Source organism: Chelonia mydas, chromosome 6 (assembly GCF_015237465.2).
Source record: "Chelonia mydas isolate rCheMyd1 chromosome 6, rCheMyd1.pri.v2, whole genome shotgun sequence".
Taxonomy (NCBI): Eukaryota; Metazoa; Chordata; order Testudines; family Cheloniidae; genus Chelonia; species Chelonia mydas.
In genome coordinates, this window is record NC_051246.2 from 76,616,259 (window position 1) to 76,642,526 (window position 26,268).

At 41.5% G+C, this 26,268-nt stretch overlaps 1 protein-coding gene across 3 annotated transcripts in view; it reads left to right on the forward strand.

Annotated features, from left to right (window-relative positions):
• The window catches only part of FMN1 (formin 1), a 430,195-nt gene that overhangs the window by 50,318 nt on the left and 353,609 nt on the right, over positions 1-26,268 (forward strand). For all 3 annotated transcript variants that reach the window (XM_043548088.1, XM_043548089.1, XM_007069366.4), the window contains one exon: positions 16,029-18,099. In XM_043548088.1, coding sequence (XP_043404023.1) covers positions 16,152-18,099 — 1,948 coding nt within the window. In that variant the 5' untranslated portion in view covers positions 16,029-16,151. The remainder of the gene's footprint in view (positions 1-16,028; positions 18,100-26,268) is intronic.

The following is a 26,268-nucleotide window of genomic DNA, read 5'->3' on the forward strand; positions in this document are numbered from 1 at the left end:
TAATTTTGGTTTTCAAAGACTGACATTTTTAAAATCTAGATTTTTTCCATGTTGTTCCCCTTTTTCACCACTGAAAGTAATAGAATGAATGATAGCCAGGATTTTGTTTTCTTTTTTTTTTCCTTTATCCAATCTAACTTTTCAAAACTTCCAACTTTGAAATAGTTACAGTGTGGCAAAAAGAAAAATGAAATTCTATAATGCTGCTATTGCATAACTTTTCCCAACGTTGGAGAAAATTAAAAAAATTACAGTGATGAAAAATTCTGGACATTATTTACTTTATTGCAGCTCATGGCAAAAAGAGAGGTAGTGGAAAAGGGAAAAAAGGGTGGGGAGAGAAAGAGATTGGGGAGAACTAAAAACTTCAGCAATGTGGAAATTTTCAAAAAGTATTTTGACAAAAAAATTGTGACTAAGTTCACTTCTTGCAGTTAGTGATGGAGGACTGACTTCCATCCAAATTAACCGAATTAACTAAAAAAAAAAGAGATAGAAAGAGAAATATCAAGGATGGCATTTTTACAGCACACCATATTTTACTGTTGGAATCCTTGTCCTCCTTTGTTTATATCATCCCTTGCTGTCTTATGTCTAATTTACACAGGAAGCCCTCAAAGCAAGGGCATGTCAGAGTCTTTTTGTCTCTGAAGTGTAATGGAGACCTAAGGTGCTATACAAATGATGTTTATTATGAGATGCATGAAACAGCAATGTTCCACTTAAAGGACACAGTCAAACTGAAATATAGTTAAGGTTTTTTAAAATATAGGTTTTTGTAATACTTGAATCTCCCCTATTACTTTTTATGATTTTACCAGCAGTTTTATATTTTTCTAAAAGTGTTTTTGTTTCCCTGTTCCTTAGTGAAAAACCAACATGAACAAAATGGGAAACTTATAAGGGAAATAGTAAAACTGACTATATGTAAAGTGCTGATAAAGACACAAAGTAAAAACTGAATAATACATTATGGCAACAAACAAAGGATTGAATCTCTCTGCAGGAAAGCAAAACTAACTATTCGGCTTACAACAAAATATATTTGTTTTAGGATAGCACTGGAAGAAAGCTCAAATATCACTGACTAACTACTGAGTTTAACTACTGAGTTTAAACTCAGTTTAACTACTGAGAATGATGTGAGGTGTTGATAATGGATATCAGATAACTGTGTGAGGAACTTGCAAGCTTACATAGCCTACCTGGCACAACAAAGGGTGTAGGTATCTTCAAATATCTCGCCAGAACATTTGAGGAGCTGGTCTTGAAATGAGATAAACTGGTGGGCATCCTGATTGATCACATTTTTTGCTAAGGTGGGGAAAAATGGAGTGTATTGCACTGAAGACAAGGTTGAAGTATCTGTTAAAAATGTTCCCTTTTTTCATTACGTTTATCACTGAAAAGCACTGTGCAGAGAAGTATGTTCTGTACTCAGGATGAGAAATATACTGTATGTTAACTACAGGTACACTTGTGCTTGTGTACTAAACAAATAATTCTAACCACTTCTCTATGAAATGGTTGTACAATATGTAGACTTGTGTTCGACACTAGAGTTTTATGAGTAAGTGTTGACAACATGCATACAATACCTCCATAGTTTAGGGTGAACATCAAGCAATGTATGGTGATTGCTTTGAGTCAGCATTTTCCAAGAGTTGCCATATAGTTGTATCTGGAAAACGGCATCATTATCCTACAGTTGAAATAGGAAATAACTGCAGTGTTTTAGACAGTAAGCTGTGGTAATTGTTGGCAAATATTGACCTTTTAATAGCAACCACAGAATGGAAGGAAAAAATTTTACCTGTTAAAGACAAGTATGATCCTGTGTATTTCTGACTTTGCATTGTTTGACAGATATTACTGCCCATTTCAGCACCAAATTACATGACTCACTAAGTCATGCCTTTTTGATGTAGTGAAAATGCTTGAGAATAGACTTCTTTGTGACACAACTGCATTTTGGATAATCGTAAGTCCAGCTCCTATGACTTAAAAAATACCTGAGATTTCCTCTTCTAGCCAACACAGTGAATCTGGTGCTATGAAACTTCAAATGGCTTTTCAGCGGAGACTTCATTATTTCGGAATAAAGGACAAATAGAAGACTCTCTTTTTCTTATTCCTTACAAGGCGGTGGCAGAAAAGATAGCTGTTGCATTTCAGATGTAATTTTCTCAGCTCCATTGCATATTGGCCCCATACAACACACTGTGATAACTTCCTATTATTGAATGCTTGATTGTCAGGCGTAATAATCTGAATAAGATGATTTTTCTTTGTAAAGAATGTACCAGAAATTATTTTACAGGCATTTTTGATGCAGTCTTATAATGATACATTCCAAAGTTTAAACCAAACATTTCACTGATTTTAAAGATTCAGCTTCATTCACACACAAATCAGCCATCGTTGAACCTGAAAAGTTTGTGCTGTTTATCACTTCAAACATATCGTAAACTATTAATGAAACAAAAAATGTATGTACAATTCTAATTACGTAGCATTGTCTGTGAAAATAATACTGAAACAGTGCATGTCTCTTACGGTTTGCCTGTGAAGCTTCCCTGTCCCCATATGCTGTGGCTGTCAAGGATCGGTGATGAGAGCTACGTTCTAAATATTGAAATTGCTCTTCATTGATATCTATAGGATAATACACAGTCATTATTCTTGTTTTTAGCTGAGTATCAGCTGGCTCAAATCAGACAAGGAGAGGCAGAAAAAAACACTATGACCCAGCATGGTTTTGCTTCTCTTGATATACAAGTTTTTCATGATCATATCTTCCCTGCCTATGTTGTTAGTAACGGTGGCTTTACATTTCATTAGGAAATTTTAATGGATGAACATATAACATGTAGATGTGCCTGTCAAGTAATGGTTATAAATTTTAACACTTATTATCTTAATCTGATCATAAAGTAGTGATTCAAATATTTGAATACTGTAACATCTTGTTTTATGGACCTCTCCCCCGCCCCCCGACAGCTCTGTGTGGATTAGCTTGAGCAGAATGATATGGTGAGGTTTTAACGAAATCCTAGCTGCATTTTTAACATGCTTTCCTGGCCAACTCAGTCTACACCTTATCCCTTGATTTGCATTTATATATAAAAATCACCCTTTTTGGTAAACAAAGCACTACACACATTCATTGTGGCTTATCTTGGTGACTTCAACCTTATGTTCTGAGTTATCTCTTTATGGGTCCAATGAATTTGTTGGCAAGGTTCATAAATCCGTTTGACTGATTTCCTCTCTTTAGGAGTGTTTAACATTTTGTTGGTGTGATGGCATGTTCACCCCCATACTGGCAGGGAAGGGATTAATCATAGAATCATAGAAGATTGGAGTTGGAAGAGACCTCAGGAGGTCATCTAGTCCAACCCCCTGCCCAAAGCAGGACCAGCCCCAACTAAATCATCCCAGCCAGGGCTTTGTCAAGCCAGGCCTTAAAAATCTCTAAGTATGGAGATTCCACCACTTCCCTAGGTAACCCATTCCAGTGCTTCACCACCCTCCTAGTGAAATAGTTTTTCCTAATATCCAACCTAGACCTCCTCCGCTGCAACTTGAGACCATTGCTCCTTGTTCTGTCATCCGCCACCACTGAGAACATCCTAGCTCCATCCTCTTGGGATCCCCCCTTCAAGTAGTTGAAGGCTGCTATCAAATCCCTCTCACTCTTCTCTTCTGAAGACTAAAGAAGCCCAGTTCGCTCAGCCTCTCCTCATAAGTCATGTGCCTCAGCCCCCTAATCATTTTCGTTACCCTCCACTGGACTCTCTCCAATTTGTCCACATCCTTCCTGTAGTGGGGGGCCCAAAACTGGACACAATACTCCAGATGTGGTCTCATCAGTGCCAAATAGAGGGGAATAATCACTTCCCTCAATTTGCTGGCAACACTCCTACTAATGCAGCCCAATATGCCGTTAGTGTTCCTGGCAACAAGGGCAAACTGCTGACTCATATCCAGCTTCTCATCCACTGTAACCCCTACATCCTTTTCTGCAGAACTGCCACTTAGCCAGTCAGTCCCCAGCCTGTAGCAATGCATGGGATTCTTCTGTCCTGTGTGCAGGACTCTTCACTTGTCCTTGTTGAACCTCGTCAGATTTCTTTTAGCCGAATCCTCCATTTTGTGTAGGTCACTCTGGACCCTATCCCTACCCTCCAGAGTAGTGCAGACAGGGACCCAGGAAGTAGAGAAGGAGCTCCGGACAGGCTGTTGAGACTGAGTAGGGTTCTGTGGTCACAGGGCAATGGACCAGGGAAATGCAGCAATAGTCGAGGCAAAGGGATGCATTAGGTGACTTTGGTTCAAAGGGTCCCTGGGCAGGGACAGGGAGTAGTGGGTGGGCCCGGGTCCTCCACTTGCCATTGAGGAAGTGGCTGGGCAATTGGACTGCAGTACTATCCCCAAATGGCAGGGCAGAGCACAGATGGTGACACGGCAGGAGGACTGTGTCATGAAGAGGACTTGTCACTCCAAGGACTGCGGTAGGTTTGACAGCAGATATGATGGTTGGAGAGGCACCACTGGGAGCTCCAACTTATGAAGCCAATCCCCAAGATGACCAGCATGAGGTACCAGCATGGTGAGTGAGCCCCATCACAAGTTGGTGGAGAATGCAGGCACACAGTTGCCCCTGAAGTAAGGGGAGGTGGAGAGACCACTGGTGCACAGTGAAAGATGGTACCAGACGCATATCCTGATATAATCGAAGTGAGAAGGACTAAGAGAGGCTGTGGTGCACTGCAGAGAAACAGTACAAGAGAAGAAAAGAGACAATGGAGCCACAATATGCAGAGGCCTTCTTTGCTAAGGGCTCTTGTGCCCTCCTATGCTGGATTCCAGGTTCAGTCTCTCTGCAGAAAGGGACTGACAGATAGTGGGGATGGCTCGAGACCTTGCTGCAGGAAGTTCTGGAGAACGAGCAGAGGCAATGGAAGGCACAGAGGTATCTCCAGAATTATTTGGTGCAGATCTGCCAGCTGTACCAAATAATTCTGGAGATACCATTATGCAGAGCATCAGGTGGCCATAGTAAAGCTCCTGCGGGGAGAAATCAGTAGAGGCCACAGGGGGCAGGATGGGTAGAGAGGTACCAGAGCTAGGAAGCCAGAGACTGGTCTGAGGGAATGTTATGCCAGTGGGTGACAAGGACACTGGAAGGGAGAGTGGCCCTACTGGGATGGGGGCCAGAAGTCTCACCCAGAGAACAGGAAGAAGAGAGAGCCCAAGAGAGTCCAACCTGTGAAGAGAACAGGGATACGCGGAAGTGTTGGGCCTGTGGACAACAGGGGCATCTGCAGTGCGAATGCCCATACATGAGTTGTGGGGTAAAGGCTAGCCCAGGGGAAGGAGCTGAGCAATGGAAGGACAATGGGAGGCCCATGGCCAAGGGGAGGCAAAGAGTTTGCTTTTGGTGCCATGAAGAGGGCCATATAAAAAGATATTGCAGCCTTACAAGAAGGTGGAATAGTAAAGAGGTGTCTGGGGACCAGGCTAGGTCATAAACGATCAGGATAGACGAGGCAGTGATGACCATAGACTTGTCAGGGAGTCATCTCCCACACCCAGCAGGGGATGGCAAAGAACTGATAGGCAAGATGAACTCAGATGAAGAGGGCCCAGGCAGATAAGGGAATCAATGCAGGGGCAGAGCAGGCTACTGTGGGGATCCAGACCCTGAATGAAAGGGTGCTGGGCACTCAGCTGGAACTGCAAGAGAAACTAGCAGTGGTGGAGCAGGCCCGACTAAGGGCAGAAAGAGACCAGGCACACCTAAGGGAATAGTTTAGGCATACTATGAAGGATCAGGAAAATGTATGTTTCCTGTTGAGGGAAGCTGAGAAAGAGAGGGATAACCTGCGGGGTCATCTTGGACAGATGCAGGGCAAGAGGCATCCCTACCCTCGAGGTTTGAGGGGGAAGGTGTGTGATTGGGTGTTTGCCCCACACTGGCAGGGAAGGGGTTAATAGAGCCCTAGGGAGGCAGCATGGGAAGCAGCCAATAGGAGAGAGGCTAGAAGGAGCAGCCAATCAGGGCCCAGGGGGATCACATAAAAGGAGCTCTGGGAGCTTGAGGAGAGACAGAGTGGGCTGCAACCCACAGCACCTTGGACAGAGCAGTGCAGGCAGGACCCAGGGAGTAGAGAAGGAGCTCCAAACAGGCTGCTGAGACTGAGCTGGGTTCTGTAGCCACAGGGAAGTGGCCCAGAGAAATGCAGTGGTAGTTGAGGCAAAGAAATGCAGTAGGTAACTTCAGTTCAGACGGTCCCTGGGCCGGGATCTGGAGTAGTGGGTAGGCCCGGGTTCCCCCCCTCCACTCGCCACTGGGGAAGTGGCTGGACACTTGGACTTCCATACTAAGCCCCAGAAGGGGAGATCACAGATGGTGACACAGCCTCATGACTGTATCATGAAGAGGACGCTGCGGTCCTTGGAGTGATGTGGGCCTGACAGCAGATGTGATGGCGGGCAAGCCACCATTGGGAGAGGGTGTACCAACCTGCGCAGCTAATTCCCAAGATGGCCAGTAGGAGATGCCACCATGGTGAGTCATGTGCTGTCACAGTTGAATAAAGCATTATTTTGATCTTTGATACAGGTTGCATGTGTTTATTCCTCAACAAATCCTTGCTAAAGTAAGACACTGCGATTTGCCAGAATGATACAATATATTTAAAACTATTACACAGGTAATTGTAAAGCACCATGGTTTAAATCTTCTTCCCTTTGTTTTCCAATAAATAGGAAATAGGTTTATAGTGACAGTTACTTTCTTTATGGAATTGTGATTTCTATAATTGTGTCTGAACTGATTCATAGAAGCCTGTACCTCTTTGTCTCCAGAAGAAGATAATTATCTTTTACCTTTATAACGATAGCAGTTATAGAATCATAGAATATTATGGTTGGAAGAGACCTCAGGAGGTCATCTAGTCTAACCCCCTGCTCAAAGCAGGACCACCAACTAAATCATCCCAGCCAGGGCTTTGTCAAGCCGGGCCTTAAAAACCTCTAGGATGGAGATTCCACCATCTCCCTAGGTAACCCATTCCAGTGCTTCACCACCCTCCTAGTGAAATAGTGTTTCCTAATATCCAACCTAGACCTCCCCCACTAAAACTTGAGACCATTGCTCCTTGTTCTGTCACCTGCCACCACTGGGAACATCCTAGCTCCATCCTCTTTGGAACCTCACTTCAGGTAGCTGAAGGCTGCTATCAAATCCCTCTCACTCTTCTCTTCTGCGGTCTAAAGAAGCCCCGTTCCCTCAGCCTCTCCTCATAAGTCATGTGCCCCAGCCCCCTAATCATTTTGGTAGCCCTCTGATGGACTCTTTCCAATTTGTCCACATCCTTTCTGCAGTGGGGGGCCCCAAACTGGACACAATACTCCAGATGGGGCCTCACCAGTGACTAATAGAGGGGAATGATCACTTCCCTTGATCTGCTGGCAGTGCTTCTACTCATACAGCCAATATACTGTTGGCCTTCTTGGCAATACACTGCTGACTCATATCCAGCTTCTCATCCACTGTAATCCCCAGGTCCTTTTCTACAGAACTACTACTCAGCCAGTCGGTCCTCAGCCTGTAGCGGTGCATGGGATTCTTCTGTCCTAAGTGCAGGACTCTGCACTTGTCCTTGTTGAACCTCATCAGATTTCTTTTGGCCCAATCCTCCAATTTGTCTAGGTCCCTCTGGACCCTATCCCTACCCTCCAGCGTATCTACCTCTCCCCCCTGTTTAGTGTCATCTGCGAACTTGCTGAGGGTGCAATTCATCCCATCATCCAGATCATTGATAAGATGTTGAACAAAACTGGCCCCAGGACCGAACCCTGTGGCACTCCGCTTGATACCGGCTGCCAGCTAGACATCGAGCCATTGATCACTATCCATTGAGCCTGACAATCTAGCCAGCTTTCTATCCACCTTATAGTCCATTCATCCAATCCGTACTTCTTTAACTTGCTGGCAAGAATACTGTGGGAGACTGTATCAAAAGCTTTGCTAAAGTCAAGATATATCAAATCCACCACTTTCCCCATATCCACAGAGCCAGTTATCTCATCATAGAAGGCAATCAGGTTGGTCAGGCATGACTTGTCCTTGGTGAATCCATGCTGACTGTTCCTGATCACCTTCTTCTCCTCCAAGTGCTTCAAAATGGATTCCTTGAGGTCCTGTTCCATGATTTTTCCAGGGACTGAAGTGAGGCTGACCAGTCTGTAGTTTCCTGGGTTCTCTTTCTTCTCTTTTTAAAATATGGACACTATATTTGTTATGAGTAAGTCAAATGGTAGTTTCATACACACTCCATGAGGTTCTTGTAATCAAGATCATTTTAGCAATGAGAAGGAATTGACCATTACATACTATTTGACATCTGTCAAAGAAGTGTATGTTTATTAATACAAATAGTTGGATTATTATATCTTCATATATTATTTCACTTTCATTTGACTCATGAATTGGATCTTTGTTCTATTTCATTTCTATCCCACTGGATTAATTTTAGAGTCAGAATTAGCAATGTAGTTTAACAATTGTAGGATGACATACGTTCTCCTTGAAAAGGAATAGTCTGTATCCATCATACTGTGGGCTGTGATTTTGTTTTTCTGAATTAAGTGTGCTTAGCATATTGAGGCTTGGTAGTATGTGGGTGTGAGATTTCCAGTGAAAACAAAGGTGCTTTAGATAGTGGTGTTGGTCATTCCCCTTTTTTTCTGAGTCTTATTTCTTCAGCATGATGTGGTAGAGACACTGTGATCCAGGTGAGACAAAAGGCAGAAATCCTAGCCACCTGAGGTCATAAAAGTCCATAGCACCTTTTGATGTTTGAGTTAGATACACTGTTGCTGTATGCAGTACTGCCACCCCAAATGTTCAAAAATCATTAGTCTGGCCCCCCCAAATCATGAGATTTTAAAAAATAATACATGTTTTTTTTATTTGGGTTCTGGCTTTTGAGCCTTTCTGGTGCACTAGCTTTATGTTTTTCAAGACTTTTCTTTGCAACCATAAAGGCTACACACCTTTTTTCTTCAATGAAAGCTGAGATTCTCATGCAATATCATGATTCTGGGCTTTAGGAATAACACAAATCACAAGAGTTGGTCACACTGTAAAAATAATAACTAATAGCTCATATAGTATTCTAGTGGCCATATTCCACCCTAGATGTTGCTGCATTTCATTGGCGAGTGAAGGGGTGTGTGTGTGTGTGTGTGTGTGTTTGTGTGCAGTCTGCAAAGTACTGTGGGATCCCTTGGGCATGAGTGGCATTATATAAATGGCAAATATGATAAAGGCTACTAAGACGATGAAGATCTGTTTATATGTTCCATAGATTCTTTGCTCAGTCATCAATATTTTTCACAAAAAAATGCTATGTGGTGTTAAGGGTACTCCTTCCATTGTGTGGATATCTTGGTAATAGATCTCTCTCTACTTTTCCACCTGATTTGGTTCTCTTGGTGCTATCTACCCCACCCCTCAGTTCCATCCTGTTGCCTGCTCAGATCCCCCCTCTCTCTGCCTTCCCACCTGATCTGGTTCTCTTGGTGCTATTTACCTCACCCCTCAATTCCCTCCTATTGCCTGCTCAGATCCCCGGGATGGAGGGTTGAGGGGGGAGGAGCGGCAAGTCCTCTTTCCCCAGTTAGTGTTCATCTTTGGGGAGCTTCAACAATGGCTGGTAATCCCACTTCATAATCCTGCTTCCATCATGCCAACAGATTCCCAGTATTGGCTGGCCCCTGGTCCTTGACTCTTCCCCTCCTGATGCATTTTCAAGAAAAACTTTGGCCTCCTCTAAGATGTTATAATGGAGATGAAGCTTCCTTCTTTTAAGCCGGGGGAGCTATCAAGGGTCTGTAAATTTCCCCTTACCACTTACATAGTTTTAGTCTGTTTCAAACTTTGACCTTCTATTGTTTAAACAGTTTACTCACCTTTGTCCTCCCAGGAACAAAGACAAATCTTGATCCTTGTTTTCACAGTTATGCATGGAATTTCAATATCAAGTAAGATAATTTTAGTCACAGTGATGGAGAACAGAAAAAGCATATCCTGTCACAATTGTGACAGTATTTCTACAGATAGAATCTAATAGTTTCATCTGCACTGTTTCTGTGAAAACTCTACTCCACTGGTCTGCGAAAATGACAAGATTAGCAGTTCCAAAGGCACACAATTCTGTGTGTTCTTTTGTGGTTTTTTTCAGGCTGAAGAATAAGATTGGATGGAGTTCAGTAAACAGTTCTCTCTGGCTCTGGTAAAACCACCACTATGATATTGCCTTCAGTTCTGAACATTTTATTATCCAGAAATTTGAATGTGGATTGGAGGGAGTTTCAGAGAAGAGTTATAAATATGATTAGTGGGCTGAAGGGATTTGCTTACAAGGATAGTTTTAAAAAAGCTAAAAATACCTAGCTTGACTGAATAACAGTTTAGAGAAATATAACTGTCTGTAAGTAACATCACCAATACAGAATAATTCTTTAAGATGCCACAAAACAGAATAATTAAAGTTGGAGGATGAAACTCAGAGGACAATGTTGTGTATAGCGGGAGAAATGTCCTGACAGTTTGGTCACAGTCTGCATGTATGCCCAGTAAACAATATGTAGAAAACAATTCTGTACAAAGAGATGATAGGATTAGATTTAAGAGATATTTTCCATCTCTATATTATTTGAAGATGGGAAAGTAAGCGACTGCACTTGAGGAAAGATCTAAGTTTGATATCACAATGTTGCATTCAATTTTTATGCGACAGATCACTTGAGTTAAAATCTTCCAGGACACTGGGATCATTTGGTCACCTTGTTTTCTCCTGTGCTGCCAGTTCCCCCTAGCTCCTTGCTGCAATGTTGTTCTTTCTCTGCCAAACATTTCTCACTGCTTCCAGGCCACCTCTTTCAGTCTCCATCTACTTCCAGGTCATTATGCCTGAGTGTGCATTTCACTTTTTTACTTGAACACCCTATTGTAACAGTGGACTGTGCACATACATTGCTAACCACACGAAGCAAATGACTTCTAAAAATTGTTTTTGGTGATGGAGGGGAAGGAGTAGATATTATACCATTATATGTTACTTAACAGAGTTGCATGCGGAAGCCTGCACAGTGTCTCCTCATATAGTTCTTAGCTGTAAGTAGGGTTGGTCCTTGACTTTCATAAGCACTAAAGCTTTCACTTTATGTAACCAAGATACCCTGTTGCATTTTGACAGTTTAGGCAAAATGAGTATATGACAGAGCAAGCTTCTCTCTCAGCTGTTTCTCCAGTGAGTTTGGTTTCTGATCCCTATTTGTAATGAATATCTTGTGTCAGGTAATATTTTTCCCATTAGAATGCTAGAAGCTTAAAACTACTTACAACCTGCTCTTAATGTGTACCTTTGCAAAATGTGTAAGTGACAATTGCTAGTGGTGGTCAGAGGTATAGCAACTTAAGAGCAGACTGGCAACAGAATTGTTAAGCGTTTTTCTGCATCTTTTTAACCTAATTGCATCATCATGTTCTCCTGCCTCCCCCTTGATGTTAGCCCCTTCTATTCTGATTAGCTGGCTGTAGGAGTTGTCAACTGTCACTTAACCCAAAACCTCAGAATATTTTGTTCTCTGCAAAGTTTCAAACCTACAAAATTCAAAAGTGTTATCCTGTGCTTTCTTATTACACTAGTTGTGTGCACACAATGCTGTTACAATCTTTTAACATGGTGTAGTCCTGTCCGAATAGCAGGCTAAATGAGTACTTTGAGGGTGATATCTGACTTAAACCAACATAAGAAAAGCAATTCATGGTTAATGCTGATAGTGTCCTTAATGTAATGTTGTGCCTCAGTTTTCTCTGCATATAGAAGTATAGAAAATTATCCATTTATCTGGTAAAGGATCATATCAACTGAAATACTTAAGATCTATTAATAACTTTGAGCCATATGATTAATGTGTATTCCACCCAAATCCAATATTACGTTAACTTGGCTTTAGGTGTATGACTTTCCATTTTTAAAACTGAACACATTAATTAAAAAAATATATACAAAGTGAGAATTTTTATAATGCTATTTAGGAGCCACTGTGATGGTCTCTGGCTAAAACCTTCATTATCTAAAACATATCTCATAACTTCTGAAAATATTTTGTAGGCTATAATTACTAGTCTGGCCTGCCTAAATATGAACATATAATATCCGTTCTTAACACATTCACCTGCTAGGTGATCACTATAATCCTGTTATACAAATATGCTGTTAAATATTTAGAAAGCCCAGATTTTTTTACTTGCTAGACAATTATAAGTCTGAACAGACTCCATAAATCCTTAGGACCTGCAGATTATTCAGAATACGCATTACTGCACATATCAAGAAAATACAAACAAATTTTAAACTGTAATTTTGTCAGCCAATTATGGCTGAGGGGAGAACAAGGGAACCCAAGACTTTAAGGGCATGTTTGTGGAATGTTTCTCTCACTGTATAGTGTGCTGAAGTGGGGACAGCTTCTTTAAGCAAAGGTTTTATGGAATACCGAAGCGGGGAAAGTTGGAAAACCAGCCACTCATTGTAGAATAACAAAACATCATTCTATCCAGTAAACAGCAGCTTTGATGCAGAGTACTTGGTTCAGTAGTAGCTAGAGCTCCCTTCCTTCCCCACTCTGAACTCTAGGGTACAGATATCGGGACCTGCATGAAAACCTCCTAAGCTTACTTTTACCAGCTTAGGTTAAAACTTCCTCAAGGTACAAAATTATTTTACCCTTGGATTTCCACTGCCACCACCAAACTTTATCTGGGTTTACTGGGAAACGTAGTTTGGACACGTCTTTCCCCCCAAAATCCTCCCAACCCTTGCACCCCACTTCCTGGGGAAGGTTTGGTAAAAATCCTCACCAATTTGCATAGGTGACCACAGACCCAAACCCTTGGATCTTAAAACAATGAAAAAGCATTCAGTTTTCTTACAAGAAGACTTTTAATAGAAGTAAAGGAATCACCTCTGTAAAATCAGGATGGTAGATACCTTACAGGGTAATTAGATTCAAAACATAGAGAATCCCTCTAGGCAAAACCTTAAGTTACAAAAAAGACACACAGACAGGAATAGTCATTCTATTCAGCACAGCTCTTTTCTCAGCCATTTAAAGAAATCGTAATCTAACATATACCTAGCTAGATTACTTACTAAAAGTTCTAAGACTCCACTCCTGTTCTGTCCCCGGCAAAAGCAGCATACAGACAGACACAGACCCTTTGTTTTTCTCCCTCCTCCCAGCTTTTGAAAGTCTCTTGTCTCCTCATTGGTCATTTTGGTCAGGTGCCAGCGAGGTTACCTTTAGCTTCTTAACCCTTTACAGGTAAGAGGATTTTTCCTCTGTCCAGGAGGGATTTTAAAGGGGTTTACCCTTCCCTTTATTTTTATGACAATCATTCTATCCAGTAAACAGCAGCTTTGATGCGGAGTACTTGGTTCAGTAGTAGCTAGAGCTCCCTTACAGTTACTGGTTTTCTGGATTTCACTAACCCAGATGGAGACTAGCCATTTAGAGAATACAAACAAAATCAAAGCGTACTTGAAAATGAAGCTGAACTGGAATTGATCATATAATGGTTGTCATTTGGGGATATTAAATTAGATGCATAATGTAGTTACTGTGTCTGTAGCTTCTGTAGTGCTGTTAGCACACAATCAGTACATCATACTTTGGCAATAAAATATCTAGTCAGTCAAGAAAAACAGACAACAAACAAATGTGTTGGTCAAGCTTTTCACTTAATGATGGCACCTTTTTATCCCTATTTAAAACTATGAAATCCACTCCGACACAGACTGACTTACACTAATGTACGTGTTTTAAGTAAATATTTGCTTGGCTTTCAATTATTTTTCTTTTATTTTCGCTCTGAATATGATGCACTGGCCAGTAATGTGTTATAATGCAATACTTCTTTTAAGGGAACATTCAGCAGCTCCTGAGTAATCTCTACCCTGTTGTTTCTTTGAACACCCTTGTTTCTACCTCATCATCCGAAGCCTTACTCAGAGAAATGGGCCCCAGCAAATAACAGCAAGCCAACATTTTGTGCACTTAAGACTGTTTTTTTATAAACAAGTACACAGTAGTCCAAACTAACACACAATGTCTGTTGAGCTAGTCTTTACGAAGGGGACTCCACTATGCAGGGGTGCTTTGGAGGGCAGGTGGGAAGACGATTGCAATGTGGAGATTTTATGATTTGTCTATTTGGAATATACAGTTGTTTGTTCAGCCTTTTTCCAGCTTCCTGTTTCACCTTATTTAGTTTAAATAAAGCTGGTTGGTGTGGACTGCACACCTTCTGACATCTTGCATATTTTATTGGCTCCTTATACTGTAAACATTGCTACCATTAGTGTCAGTGAATTTAGTGTGGTTTTCCCTGTTAAGTTTCCTGGGGAGACTGAAGTCTGACTCCAGTGCTTGTCTACACAGGGACACTAAGGAAAACTGATTCAAATTAACTAAATGTGCCAATTAAAAATGGATTTGTTTTACTGTATGAAACCCCTGTGTGGACACTCTCATTCAGAATTAAAGAGGCCCTAATCTGATTTAATTTGATTCACTTTGGAAGTGTAATCTCTGTGTAAAGGCAAAACTGTGCAGTTTACTATAATTTGTGGCAGATTACTCAGAGCCACTCAGTTTCCATTTTGCTGGCAAGAGACCAGTACCTGGACGTTACAAGGAGAGGACGATCAGGCGGACCCTTCATCCTGTTGGGGGTGTTTTCTCCTTTGAGTCTCTGGTTTCACACTTTCCCTGAAGTTCTTGGTTTCCCATCTATTAAATAAACTTAATTTTGCCCACCTCAGACAGGAGTTGAGGCTTAATATTTATAAAGTAAGTTGACTTGTCTGATGACTTTATTTGAATGAAAAGGTATTTTTATTGTTAATGACCCAAATTCTATAATCAAATACATGAATGCAACTTCCATGGGCAAAACTTGCCTCAAAATGCTGTTATAAGAAAACCTATTTCTGCTTTCTCTGCCATGCTTTTACCTTAAGAATAAATGTGCTTGCATAGAAGTAGCTGTGGGGTAACTTGTAACTGCTGGCAATACACTGGTCAGAGCCTTTGGAGAGAAAGCAAAGTGCATGTGCTGGCCTTCTAAGGTAGTTTGGGCTTGGTGGGAATATCACAGCGTAGGCAGGGAACTGTTCAGCCTTAAAAAATCCCCAGTCAGGAGGGAGTAAAATGTGGGTCTCTGCCCAAGGGATGTGATAGCTGGGAGCCAGAAGTCTAAAGTGGGTGCCCTTGAGTGACCACAGGGGGGAAAGACAGAAACTGTAACAGATCCTTGTTATGGTTTAGATATTTTAGTCAAATAAATGGCCCCAATTTTTTTCCTCCTATGGAAACCTTATTGGCCTCAGTGGAGTTGCATGAATGTAAATATGGGCAGAATTTGACCCACAATCTTTTTTAAATTGTTTGAGAGTGGTTTGGAGGTTCTTTCATGTGAAATAAATATCAGTGAAAGTTATTGTGTTTGGGAGTTTAATGGTTATATTTCTGGTGATGTTGAGTGAAGTGGAAATGGCAGCTTACACTTTTCATTAAGACTGTGGTTACCGATACTTGTATCAGCCAGGGAGTTCAACAGTAACTTACCTTTTCAGCAGTGCATGGGGGGATATCTGCAGAGTTGACAAGCAATTTGGCTTTGGAAGGGTGGTGCAAGTTCCCTGGAAAACTCCATGTAACCCCGTGAAAAGGCCCAGATCAAGAGCATCTGGGGGTAAATGTTATGACATCAAGCATGAATTTTAGTGTTGCCATCCTTTTTGTGTTAAATTCTTCAGTGGAAAGAAGGGCATCAGGAAGTATATTGAGAGAAGATTGTGAAGTTGTGCTACTAATTTGAAGTTTGTTACATCAAAATTGCTTTCATTAAGTTTGATGGCTTCCTTTATTTTTCCTTTTTACAGGCAATGTTACTGTAGAAGATTAGTCAGATGCCTTCTGTACATTCTCCACATCACATGCTGTCTCACGCAAGCTTTGAAACACTGACCACATAATTTAAATGAATGAATAGTTAGGTAAGCATAATGGAAGGCACTCATACTATCCTCCAATTGCACAGGCCCATTATGGAACTCTGTTACGTCAGCTTCTATCTTCCAAAGGGAAAGGTCAGAGGATTTACATACAAGGGCTGTGTAACTCTAGACAAATCCAATAAACGTTTTCATAACTGCTTTCAAGTAAGAGAAGGGTCAGAGACAGCAGAACCGAGAGAGCAACCTTATGAAAATGTTGGAGATATTTTTTTCAAGCAAACTACCACTAAAGATATTCTCACTGAGCTGTATAAACTAACTGCTGAAAAAGAGAGGCTGTTAGCTAACCTGCTCAGTTCACACAACATTCTGGCTATTAAAATGGGAAATCAGGAGGGGATGCTACAGGATGCCTCTGGAGGACTGAAATTTAAAGATGATGATCTCTTAAGTTTCAAGGATCAGCAGGAAATCATTTTGGGATCCACAGATCAGAAACCCAACTTGAGAAACAAAAAGATGAGGAAAACTGGCAGAAGGAGAGAGAGCTTGGAGGAGTTCATAAACAAGAAAGTGAAAAAGAAGGTTCAAGGCGATTTGGAACCTTCTGTGTTAAACAGGACAGACATGCAACTGGGAAATAAAAGGACATTTCCCACCAAATGTTCTGCTGGCAGCTCTCCAGGTTCCTTTTCCAATTCTAATTGGCAGACAGTAGAAGACCAGGATGATTTACCATTTGACGTAAATATACCACCAGAAAGATGGAGAAAAGATGGCGATTTTCTTGAGTGCAGTGGGACTTTGAAATCAGATACAGACCTGTCTGATTCTCTATCTGAATATGACAATGATGTGTTTGGAAGTTGTATTACACATCCCAGTGCTGGTCTACTGGGTGATGCAGAGGCTACTCTTAAAGTAATGAAGGTGCAGCACAGCAGCCCTTTGTTGAACTCTTTCCAAGACAGTTTATCTAACAGATTTGAGGCCTTAAACGAGACTGCAGCAGCTGAAAGCCTGCATGGTTATGAGTATACTGAGCAGACCTACAGTGAGAAACCTGCAGCCAGAGTTGTTGCTAAAGTACAGGATTTGAGAACGTGTATTCAGAAAGTTATAAAAACTCCTACAGAGTCTGATGGTAGCCTTTCTTACACTGATACTCAAGAAGATAAGGAAACTGTTAAACCTGTTCTCTCTGAAGTGTGCAGTGAATTTATACCAAAAGCTGAGGTATTCAGTATAGGTGAAGCTACTGTAGCCTCTAAATACACTGTGATGCAGGAAAAGGAACGCAGTGGCTGTGTTTTGCAGTGCAAAGAAGAGAGACCGCAGATTACTGATGAGTCATGCAACCTTGTGGGAGCAGTCAATAAAACCCTTCTGAAAATTATCCAGAATGACAGTTTAGATGAAGCTGCAGAATGGAAGAGACTACAACAAATTACAAGAGCAGACAAAAACCTACCAGGCTCAATTTATGACAAAAGAGCTACCGTACCCCAGGAGAGCAACAAACGTCTGTTTTTAAATCTGCCAATACATTTAAGAACTGATATTTCTCAGACAAGCCCTAACATTAAACCGGAAGAGAAAAGGCCGCTATCACCCTCTATAGTTGCTGTCTGTAATGTTTTTAGTCATTCACATTCAGGATCCAACGCACACAAACAAATGTCACCTATTCCTTCTCCTATATCTTCGAGATTGCCTAGTCCACAGCTGCACCATAGGATTCTTCCACTACCTACACAGAACACTGAGGAAGAATCTGTGTTGAATGACTATCGCAGTGGGAGACACGATGCCACAAACCTCTCCTTTGCTAATGATTTGGAATCACAGTTCTATCTGAAGTTTCCTGAATCTGGAGAATTGGGATTTTCTGTAAGACAACCGGGCCTACATCAGTGCACAACCGGAGAGTGTTTGCAAAAATGCACTATCCAAGAAAAACTAACTACTCCGACACAACAGCAGCAGCTATGTTCAGGTTAGTCCCTATTTCAGACTATAAAAAATTCTGTCAAACTCTAAGCATCTCAGATGTGGTCTTTTTAATAATGACCGATTCTTAGGGCTTAAACAATGCATTTGCAATTAAAGTAGTTTGTTTACTATTTAAGGCTCTGATTCAAAATCTGATAATATATTTGGCTTTTATTAAAGTGATCATTATAGTTTGTGGTGTTTGCCAGATATTTAGGTGCACAACATTTATCACAAGCGGAATCTTTCACACATGTAAGATATTCATATCTACCATATGATATGCATCCAGTTATAACTGCATTTCCTACACAGCGTGAAAATTTTTACTTGCTTATTTTCCTGTTTTATATGTTCTAGATTGTCAAATGGACCGAATATCTATTGTCAAAACCATTTTGTAGTTGATTTGGGTTATCAGATGGTATTTTGCACTTGTAGTGCAAGTAAATTAACTTATACTAACTTGATTTAAGATTGGTGCTTTGGCCATGTAACTACAACAGATTCATATAAATGCTGTGATAACAAAATGTTTGTGTTTTAAAGTGTTGCACGTGAGAATCATGTTACAATATACTTGTATAATGTGAAATATATACTGCATGCTGGACAAATATCTCTGCATCTTGTTAACTGGCACAACAAGGCCCAGGTTTTTCTGGGAGATTGGAGTACTGGGGAGTTTTAGTTCTAGAGCATCTGGGTGTGAAGAACAAAGAGTTAGGGGAGGGGTGAGCATTCTTTGTGTGATTTTTACAGCTTAAGGGAGACGGCTACACACTTCAGTGAATTCTCAAAGTTCTTCATAGATAAGGGAAATGAGAAGTAAACAGAACAGTGCTTCCATACCTGCAAAATGAAACTCTACTCACCACCTTCATAAAGATACTGTAAAAAAACAGTCACTACAGTTTTTCAAATCTTTTTATCCAATATCAAACTTTTGTCTAACTACAAATCACTGAACTCTAGAAGAGAATAGGATCCAGGTGCCAGATCCAGATTTTTTGGAACTGTTTTACCATGCTGTGTCTGGCAGGGGTGCTGGAACAAGTGATCTCTTCGGGTTTGTTTGTTGTTTTAAAGGCAAAAATCCAACATTTAGTGGTATGACTGTGAATGAAACTTTTCATACAGCTCTACACAAGCAATTCCTTCCTCACTCCCACAACTATCAACTGAAGTCATAAGACTAGAGAATCAAGATGATGACTATGACTCTTGTGCTGTTATGAATAGGTTTGGGTGGATATTTACCCTCTTTCATTCTGGGATACCCACTGCATGCTCCAGCACTTTAAATTGGAATACTTAGCTGACTATGGATAGTAGTAGATGCACTGAAAGCAGTTCCACGATTTGGTGGGCAGAGGATGCTCTCTAAATATGCTTCCCTGGCTCTTTGCCATCGCTTTATTTATAGCAAATAGAATGTTTTGGTGGCATTGGGCTTATATCTTTTGTTGCTCAGGTTGGTAGGGTTGCCAGGTGTCCAGTTTTCGACCAGAACGCCCGGTTGAAAAGGGACCCTGATGGCTCCGGTCAGCACTGCCGACCGGACTGTTAAAAGTCTGATCAGCAGTGCTGCAGGGCTAAGGCAGGCTAGTCCCTACCTGTCCTGGCACCGTGCTGCACCCCAGAAATGTCCAGCGGGTCCGGCTCCTAGGCAGGGGGCCCATGGAGCTCCACGCACTGTCCCTGCCCCAAGCACCGGCTCTGCACTCCCATTGGCTGGGAACTGCAGCCAATGAAAGCTGGTGGAAGGGTAGTGCCTGCAGGTGAGAGCAGCGCACAGAGCCTTCTGGCCCCCCCGCCTAGGAGCCGGACCTGCTGGCTGCTTCCAGGGCCCAGCGCGGAGCCAGGACAGGCAGGGTAATCCCAGGCCCCAACCCCAGCCCTGTGGCCCCTCCCAAACTTGGAGCCCCCTCCTGCACCCCGAAACCTTCATCCCCATCCCCACCCAAGAGCCCTCACCCCCGTCACACCTCAACCACCTGCCTCAATGCGCAGCCCCCTCCCACACTCCAAATCCCTTAGCCCCACTCCGCAACCTGGAGCCCCCTCCTGCACCCCAAACCCCTCATCCCTGGCCCCACCCCAGAGCCTGTACCCCCTTCCACACCCCAACCCCCTGCCTCAACCCACAGCCCCCTCCCGCATTCTGAATCTCTCAGCCCCACCCCACAGCCTGCAGTACCCCCCGTACCTCACACCCCCAGCTGGGGTCCACACCCCCTCCCAGACCCCAACTCCCTACCCCAGCCCAGAGCCCCCTCCCGCACCCTGAACCCCTCATTTCTGGTCCCACCCTGAAGCCCGCACCCCCAGTTAGAGCCCTCACCTGCTCCAGCACCTCAACCCCCTGCCCCAGCCCAGTGAAAGTGAATGAGGGTGGGGGAGAGCAAGCCACCAAGGGAGAGGGAATGTAGTGAGCAGGGGCGGGGCCTCAGGCAGGGGAGAGGCCTCAGGGAAGGGGCAGGGCTATGGTGTTCGGATTTGTACGATTAGAAAGTTGGCAACCCTACAGGTTGACTATCCATCCTTCACTTCAACATACAGATTTCTGTATCTCTTCAGTTATACTTGTACTGAAGTGCAACTGCTGGCCCACTAAGCAGGCCACAGCTTTCATTTTATCAAGTGAACTATTAGCTGGACAGAATTTATGGTCCAAAAGTACTTCATTAGTAGAATTCTTGAGAATTGTTTCTACGGGCAGTAGTGCTGTTTGAATTATCAAAGTCCAAATTAAAAGTTTAAGAAGAGATTAAGGCTTGCAAGAAATAATTAAATAACTCCCGTTTTGAAGTTTCTGTAGCCTACCATGCCATGCAAACTTTGCTGCCACAGAGATCTAAAACCAAACCCTCTGTAGCTGCTGTTTAAACGTTAACATTTAAAACACTATGGAAACTTGTACCATTTTTCTGAGGAGATATATTTCTGTGTATATTAAATGATGAGCAAGCCTTGTTGTTAGTTGTTCACTGCGGTAAGAGAAGCAAAGGGGATTTCTATTATTTGGATCTAGTTGGAAGATCATCTGATAATGTTACATATTTGAGTTGGGATTGTGAGATGCTGCAGTGTTTTCTTTACATTTTAGTAGCCAGAAGTTGATTGACATGTCTCAAATGGACATGACATCATCATGGGCAGTTCAATCAGGCCCCAATTCCTGCAAATGCTTATGCACATGCTTAACTGGGTTACTTGTGCACGTGCTTAGCTTTACCACTATAAGTAGTCACAGGGGGATTGCTTAGGGTAGTGAAAGAACACACATAAGTCTTTATAGGATCATGGCCACAGTGTGTATAGTTCACAAAAAGAAGTGTATGGTAGGGGGTTTGTGCTGCCAAAGACTTGACTGCAGTTCTTGGGCTACGTCATAAATACACTTGTGAGGCCTCTGTCTATCTTACTGTTACGATCAAGTTGAGGATCTGATTACAAATATCTGTACTGTCAGACCCACCCATTCAAAAGTCACATATCACGTCCATCAAAATTGTGAGATTCTATAAAAACAAGAAATGTTGTCTTCCTTTTTTTTTTTTTTTTTTTTCTTGACTGTAAGTTAAGATTCTTGCATGTCTCCCGGAGCTGTGGCTTTAAAGAAACTACCAAATATCATGAGACTCACAATAAGATCATGTGCGGACGTTGCTTCAGTTAAATTGCCATCTTACATAAGACCATAAGAACGGCCATACTGGGTCAGACCAAAGGTCCATCAAGCCCAGTATCCTGTCCTCCGACAGTGGCCAATGACAGGTGCCCCAAAGGGAATGAACAGACAGGTTATCATAAAGTGATCCATGCCCTATCACATAATCCCAGCTTCTGGCAAACAGAGGCTAGGGACATCATTCCTGCCCATCCTGGCTAATAGCCATTGATGGGCCTATCTTCCATGAATCTATCTAGCTCCCTTTTGAACCCCGTTATAGTACTGGCCTTCACAACACCCTCTGGCAAGAAGTTCCAGAGGTTGACCGTGCGCTGTGTGAAAAAATACTTTCTTGTGTTTGTTTTAAACCTGCTACCTATTAATTTCATTTGGTGGCCCCTTGTTCTTGTATAATGATAAGGAGTAAATAACACTTCCTTATTTACCTTCTCTAGACCTCTATCATATCGCCTCTTTTCCAAGCTGAAGAGTCCCAGTCTTATTAATCTCTCCTCATACGGAAGCTGTTCTATATCCCTAATAATTTTTGTTGCCCTTTTCTGAACCTTTTCCAATTCCAATATATCTTTTTTGAGATGGGGCGACCATATCTGCACGCAGTATTCAAGGTGTGGGCATACCCTGGATTTATATAGAGGCAATATGATACTTTCTGTCTTATTATCTATCCCTTTCTTGATGATTCCCAACATTCTGTTCGCTTTTTTCTCTGCCGCTGCACATTGAGTGTATGTTTTCAGAGAACTATCCACAATGACTCCAAGATCTTTTTCTTGAGTGGTAACAGCTAATTTAGACCCTATCATTGTATATGTATAGTTAGGATTATGTTTTCCAATGTGCATTACTTTGCATTTATCAACATTAAATTTCATCTGCCATTTTGTTGCCCAGTTATCCAGTTTTGTGAGATCCTTTTGTAGCTCTTCACAGTCTGCCTGGGACTTAACTATCTTGAGTAGTTTTGTATCATCTGCAAATTTTGCCGCCGCACTGTTTACCCCTTTTTCCAGATAGTTTATGAATGTGTTAAATAGCACTGGGCCCAGTACAGATCCCTGAGGTACACCATTATTTATCTCTCTCCATTCTGAAAACTGACCATTTATTCCTACCCTTTGTTTCCTATCTTTTAACCAGTTACCAATCCATGAGAGAACCTTCCCTCTTATCCCATGACAGCTTATTTTGCTTAAGAGCCTTTGGTGAGAGACCTTGTCAAAGGCTTTCTGAAAATCTAACTACACTATATCCACTGGATCTCCTTTGTCCGCATGCTTGTTGACCCCCTCAAAGAATTCTAGTAGATTGGTGAGGCATGATTTCCCTTTACAAAAACCATGTTGACTATTTCCCAACAAATTACGTTCATCTGTGTGTCTGACAATTATGTTCTTTAAGATAGTTTCAACCAATTTGCCTGGTATTGAAGTGCGGCTTACTGGCCTGTAGTTGCCAGGGTCACCTCTGGAGCCCTTTTTAAAAATTGGCATCACATTAGCTATCCTCCAGTCATTTGGTACAGAAACTGATTTAAAAGATAGGTTACAGATGACAGTTAATAGTCCTGCAATTTCACATAAGAGTTCCTTCAGAACTCTTGGGTGAATACCATCAGGTCCTGGAGACTTATTACTATTTAGTTTATCAATATGTTCCAAAACCTCCTGTAATGACACCTCAATTTGGGACAGTTCCTCACATCTGTCACCCAAAAAGAATGGCTCAGCTCTGGGAATCTCCCTCACATCCTCAACAGTGAATATTGATGCAAAGAATTCATTTAGTTTCTCCGCAACGGCCTTATCGTCTTTGAGTTACATGTTTATATAGTCTAACACACAGGGCCTCCATTTGATTGGGGTTTTTGGGTACAACTGAAATATAAATAATAATGTAAATATAAATAATAATGACTTATAGTAGAGACAGGAGACTTATTATGCTAACTATTAACTGGGACCTGAAGAGACATCCAGTGAAGTTGAGTCCCATCTATGATATGAATTAGAAGCATGTTGCAACCAGATCCCCTGACTCAGCTGTAACTCTAGTGTAGACAAGGCCTAAATCACATGCTTCCACAGTTGAACTTGGAATCCCCTAAAGTCTCTGTTGTCAAAACTATCATGTATTTGCTTGAAGGGAGAGCATCCAGTTTTAAAATTTTGAATAGGATAATATTTGAGTTCATATGAAAAAAATGTCACAAGGGTCTTGTATATTATAATTCTTTTTCTTACAGAGAAAAGCAGCTCAGCTTTCCTATCACTGAGATGTCCTCCTAGGTCAGAACAAAAACTAAGTGATCAAACCCCATTATTTGGATGCACAATGATTTTGTTTTCTTTTCCTGTTTTAGTGCCAAACAAATAGAAGTGTCAGAATAAAAATGTTAAACATAGAGGAATTAATTCCATTCTCACAAAAATACATCAAATATATATTAAGGCTGTCAAGCGATTAAAAAAATTAATCACTATTAATGTAATAAAAAAATTAATTGTGATTAATCACACTCTTAAACAATAATAGAATACCGTTTATTTAAATGTTTTTGATGTTTTATACATTTTCAAATATATTGATTTCAATTACAACACAGAATACAAAGTGTACAGTGCTCACTTTATATTTATCTTTTATTACAAATATTTGCACGGTAAAAAACAAAAGAAATAGTATTTTTGAGTTCACCTAATACAAGTACTGTAGTACAATCTCTTTATCATGAAATTTGAACATACAAATGTAGAATTATGTACAAAAATATAACTACACTCAAAAATAAAACAATGTAAAACTTTAGACCCTACAAGTCCACTCAGTCCTATTTCTTGTTCAGCCAATCGCTTAGACAAACAAGTTTGTTTACATTTGCAGGCGATAATGCTGCCTGCTTCTTGTTCACAATGTCACCTAAAAGTGAGAACAGGTGTTCTCATGGCACTGTTGCAGCTGACCTCACAAGATATTTACATGCCAGATGCGCTAAAGATTCATATGTCCCTTCATGCTTCAACCACCATTCCAGAGGACATACGTCCATGCTGATGACAGGTTCTGCTTGATAAAAATCCAAAGCAGTGCAGACTGACTCATGTTCATTTTTATTATCTGAGTCAGATGCCACAAGCAGAAGGTTTATTTTCTTTTTTGGTGGTTCAGGTTCTGTAGTTTCTGCATCGAGTGTTGCTCTTTTAAGACTTCTGAAAGCATGCTCCACACCTCGTCCATCTCAGATTTTGGAAGGTACTTCAGATTCTTAAACATTGTGTTGAGTGCTCTAGCTATCTTTAGAAATCTCACATTGGTACCTTCTTAAAATGGTCTTTAAAAGTGTTCTTAAAATGAACAATATGTGCTGGGTTATCGTCCGAGACTGCTATAACATGATATATAGGGCAGAATGCGGGTAAAACAACCGGAGACATACAATTCTCCCTCAAGGAGTTCAGTCACAAATTTAAATTAACACATTTTTTTTAAATGATAGTCATCAGCATGGAAGCATATCCTCTGGAATGGTGGCCGAAGCAAGAAGGGGCATACGAATATTTAGCATATCTGGCACGTAAATACCTTGCAATGCTGGCTAAAATGTCCCATGCAAAATGTCCCATGTGAACGCCTGTTCTCATTTTCTGGTGACATTGTAAATAAGAGGCGGGCAGACTTGTCATGGGGCAGATTTTTTGCCTCCAAAAGGTAAAACCTTTCCTCTAGCTCTATCCAGCAGTCTCTCCACCCTTAAGGAATCTATCTCAGCAGCAGGGACTGTACCTTTTGTAAAGGAAATGTTCACACTAGTAAACAAAACTCCAGAGAAACTATTCAGAGATGTTTTTATATTTAAATAATACAGAGTGACACTCTGTCACATTGCCTTAGGAAATAGTGTCTGGGACAGGAGAAAGAACAGGAGGTACTTGTGGCACCTTAGAAACTAATAAATTTATTAGAGCATAAGCTTTCGTGGGCTACAGCCCACTTCATCAGATGCATAGAATGGAACATATAGTTATATACACACATACAGATAAGTTGGAAGTTACCATACAAACTGCGCGAGGCTAATGTCAGATTGTGTCTATTTATTTTTTTGCGTAGAGACTGTTCAGTTTGGCCAATGTACATGGCAGAGGGGCACTGCTGGCACATCATGGCATATATCACATTGGTAGATGTGAAGGTGAACGAGCCCCTGATGGCATGGCTAATGTGATTAGGTCCTATGATGGTGTCACTTCAATAAATATGTGGACAGAGTGGGCATCGAGCTTTGTTGCAAGGATAGGTTCTTGGGTGAGTGTTTTTGTTGTGTGGTGTGTGGTTGCTGGTGAGTATTTGTTTCAGGTTGGGGGGCTGTCTGTAAGCAAGGACTGGCCTGTCTCCCAAGATCTGTGAGAGTGATGGGTCGTCCTTCAGGATAGGTTGTAGATCTTTGATGATGCGTTGGAGAGGTTTTAGTTGGGG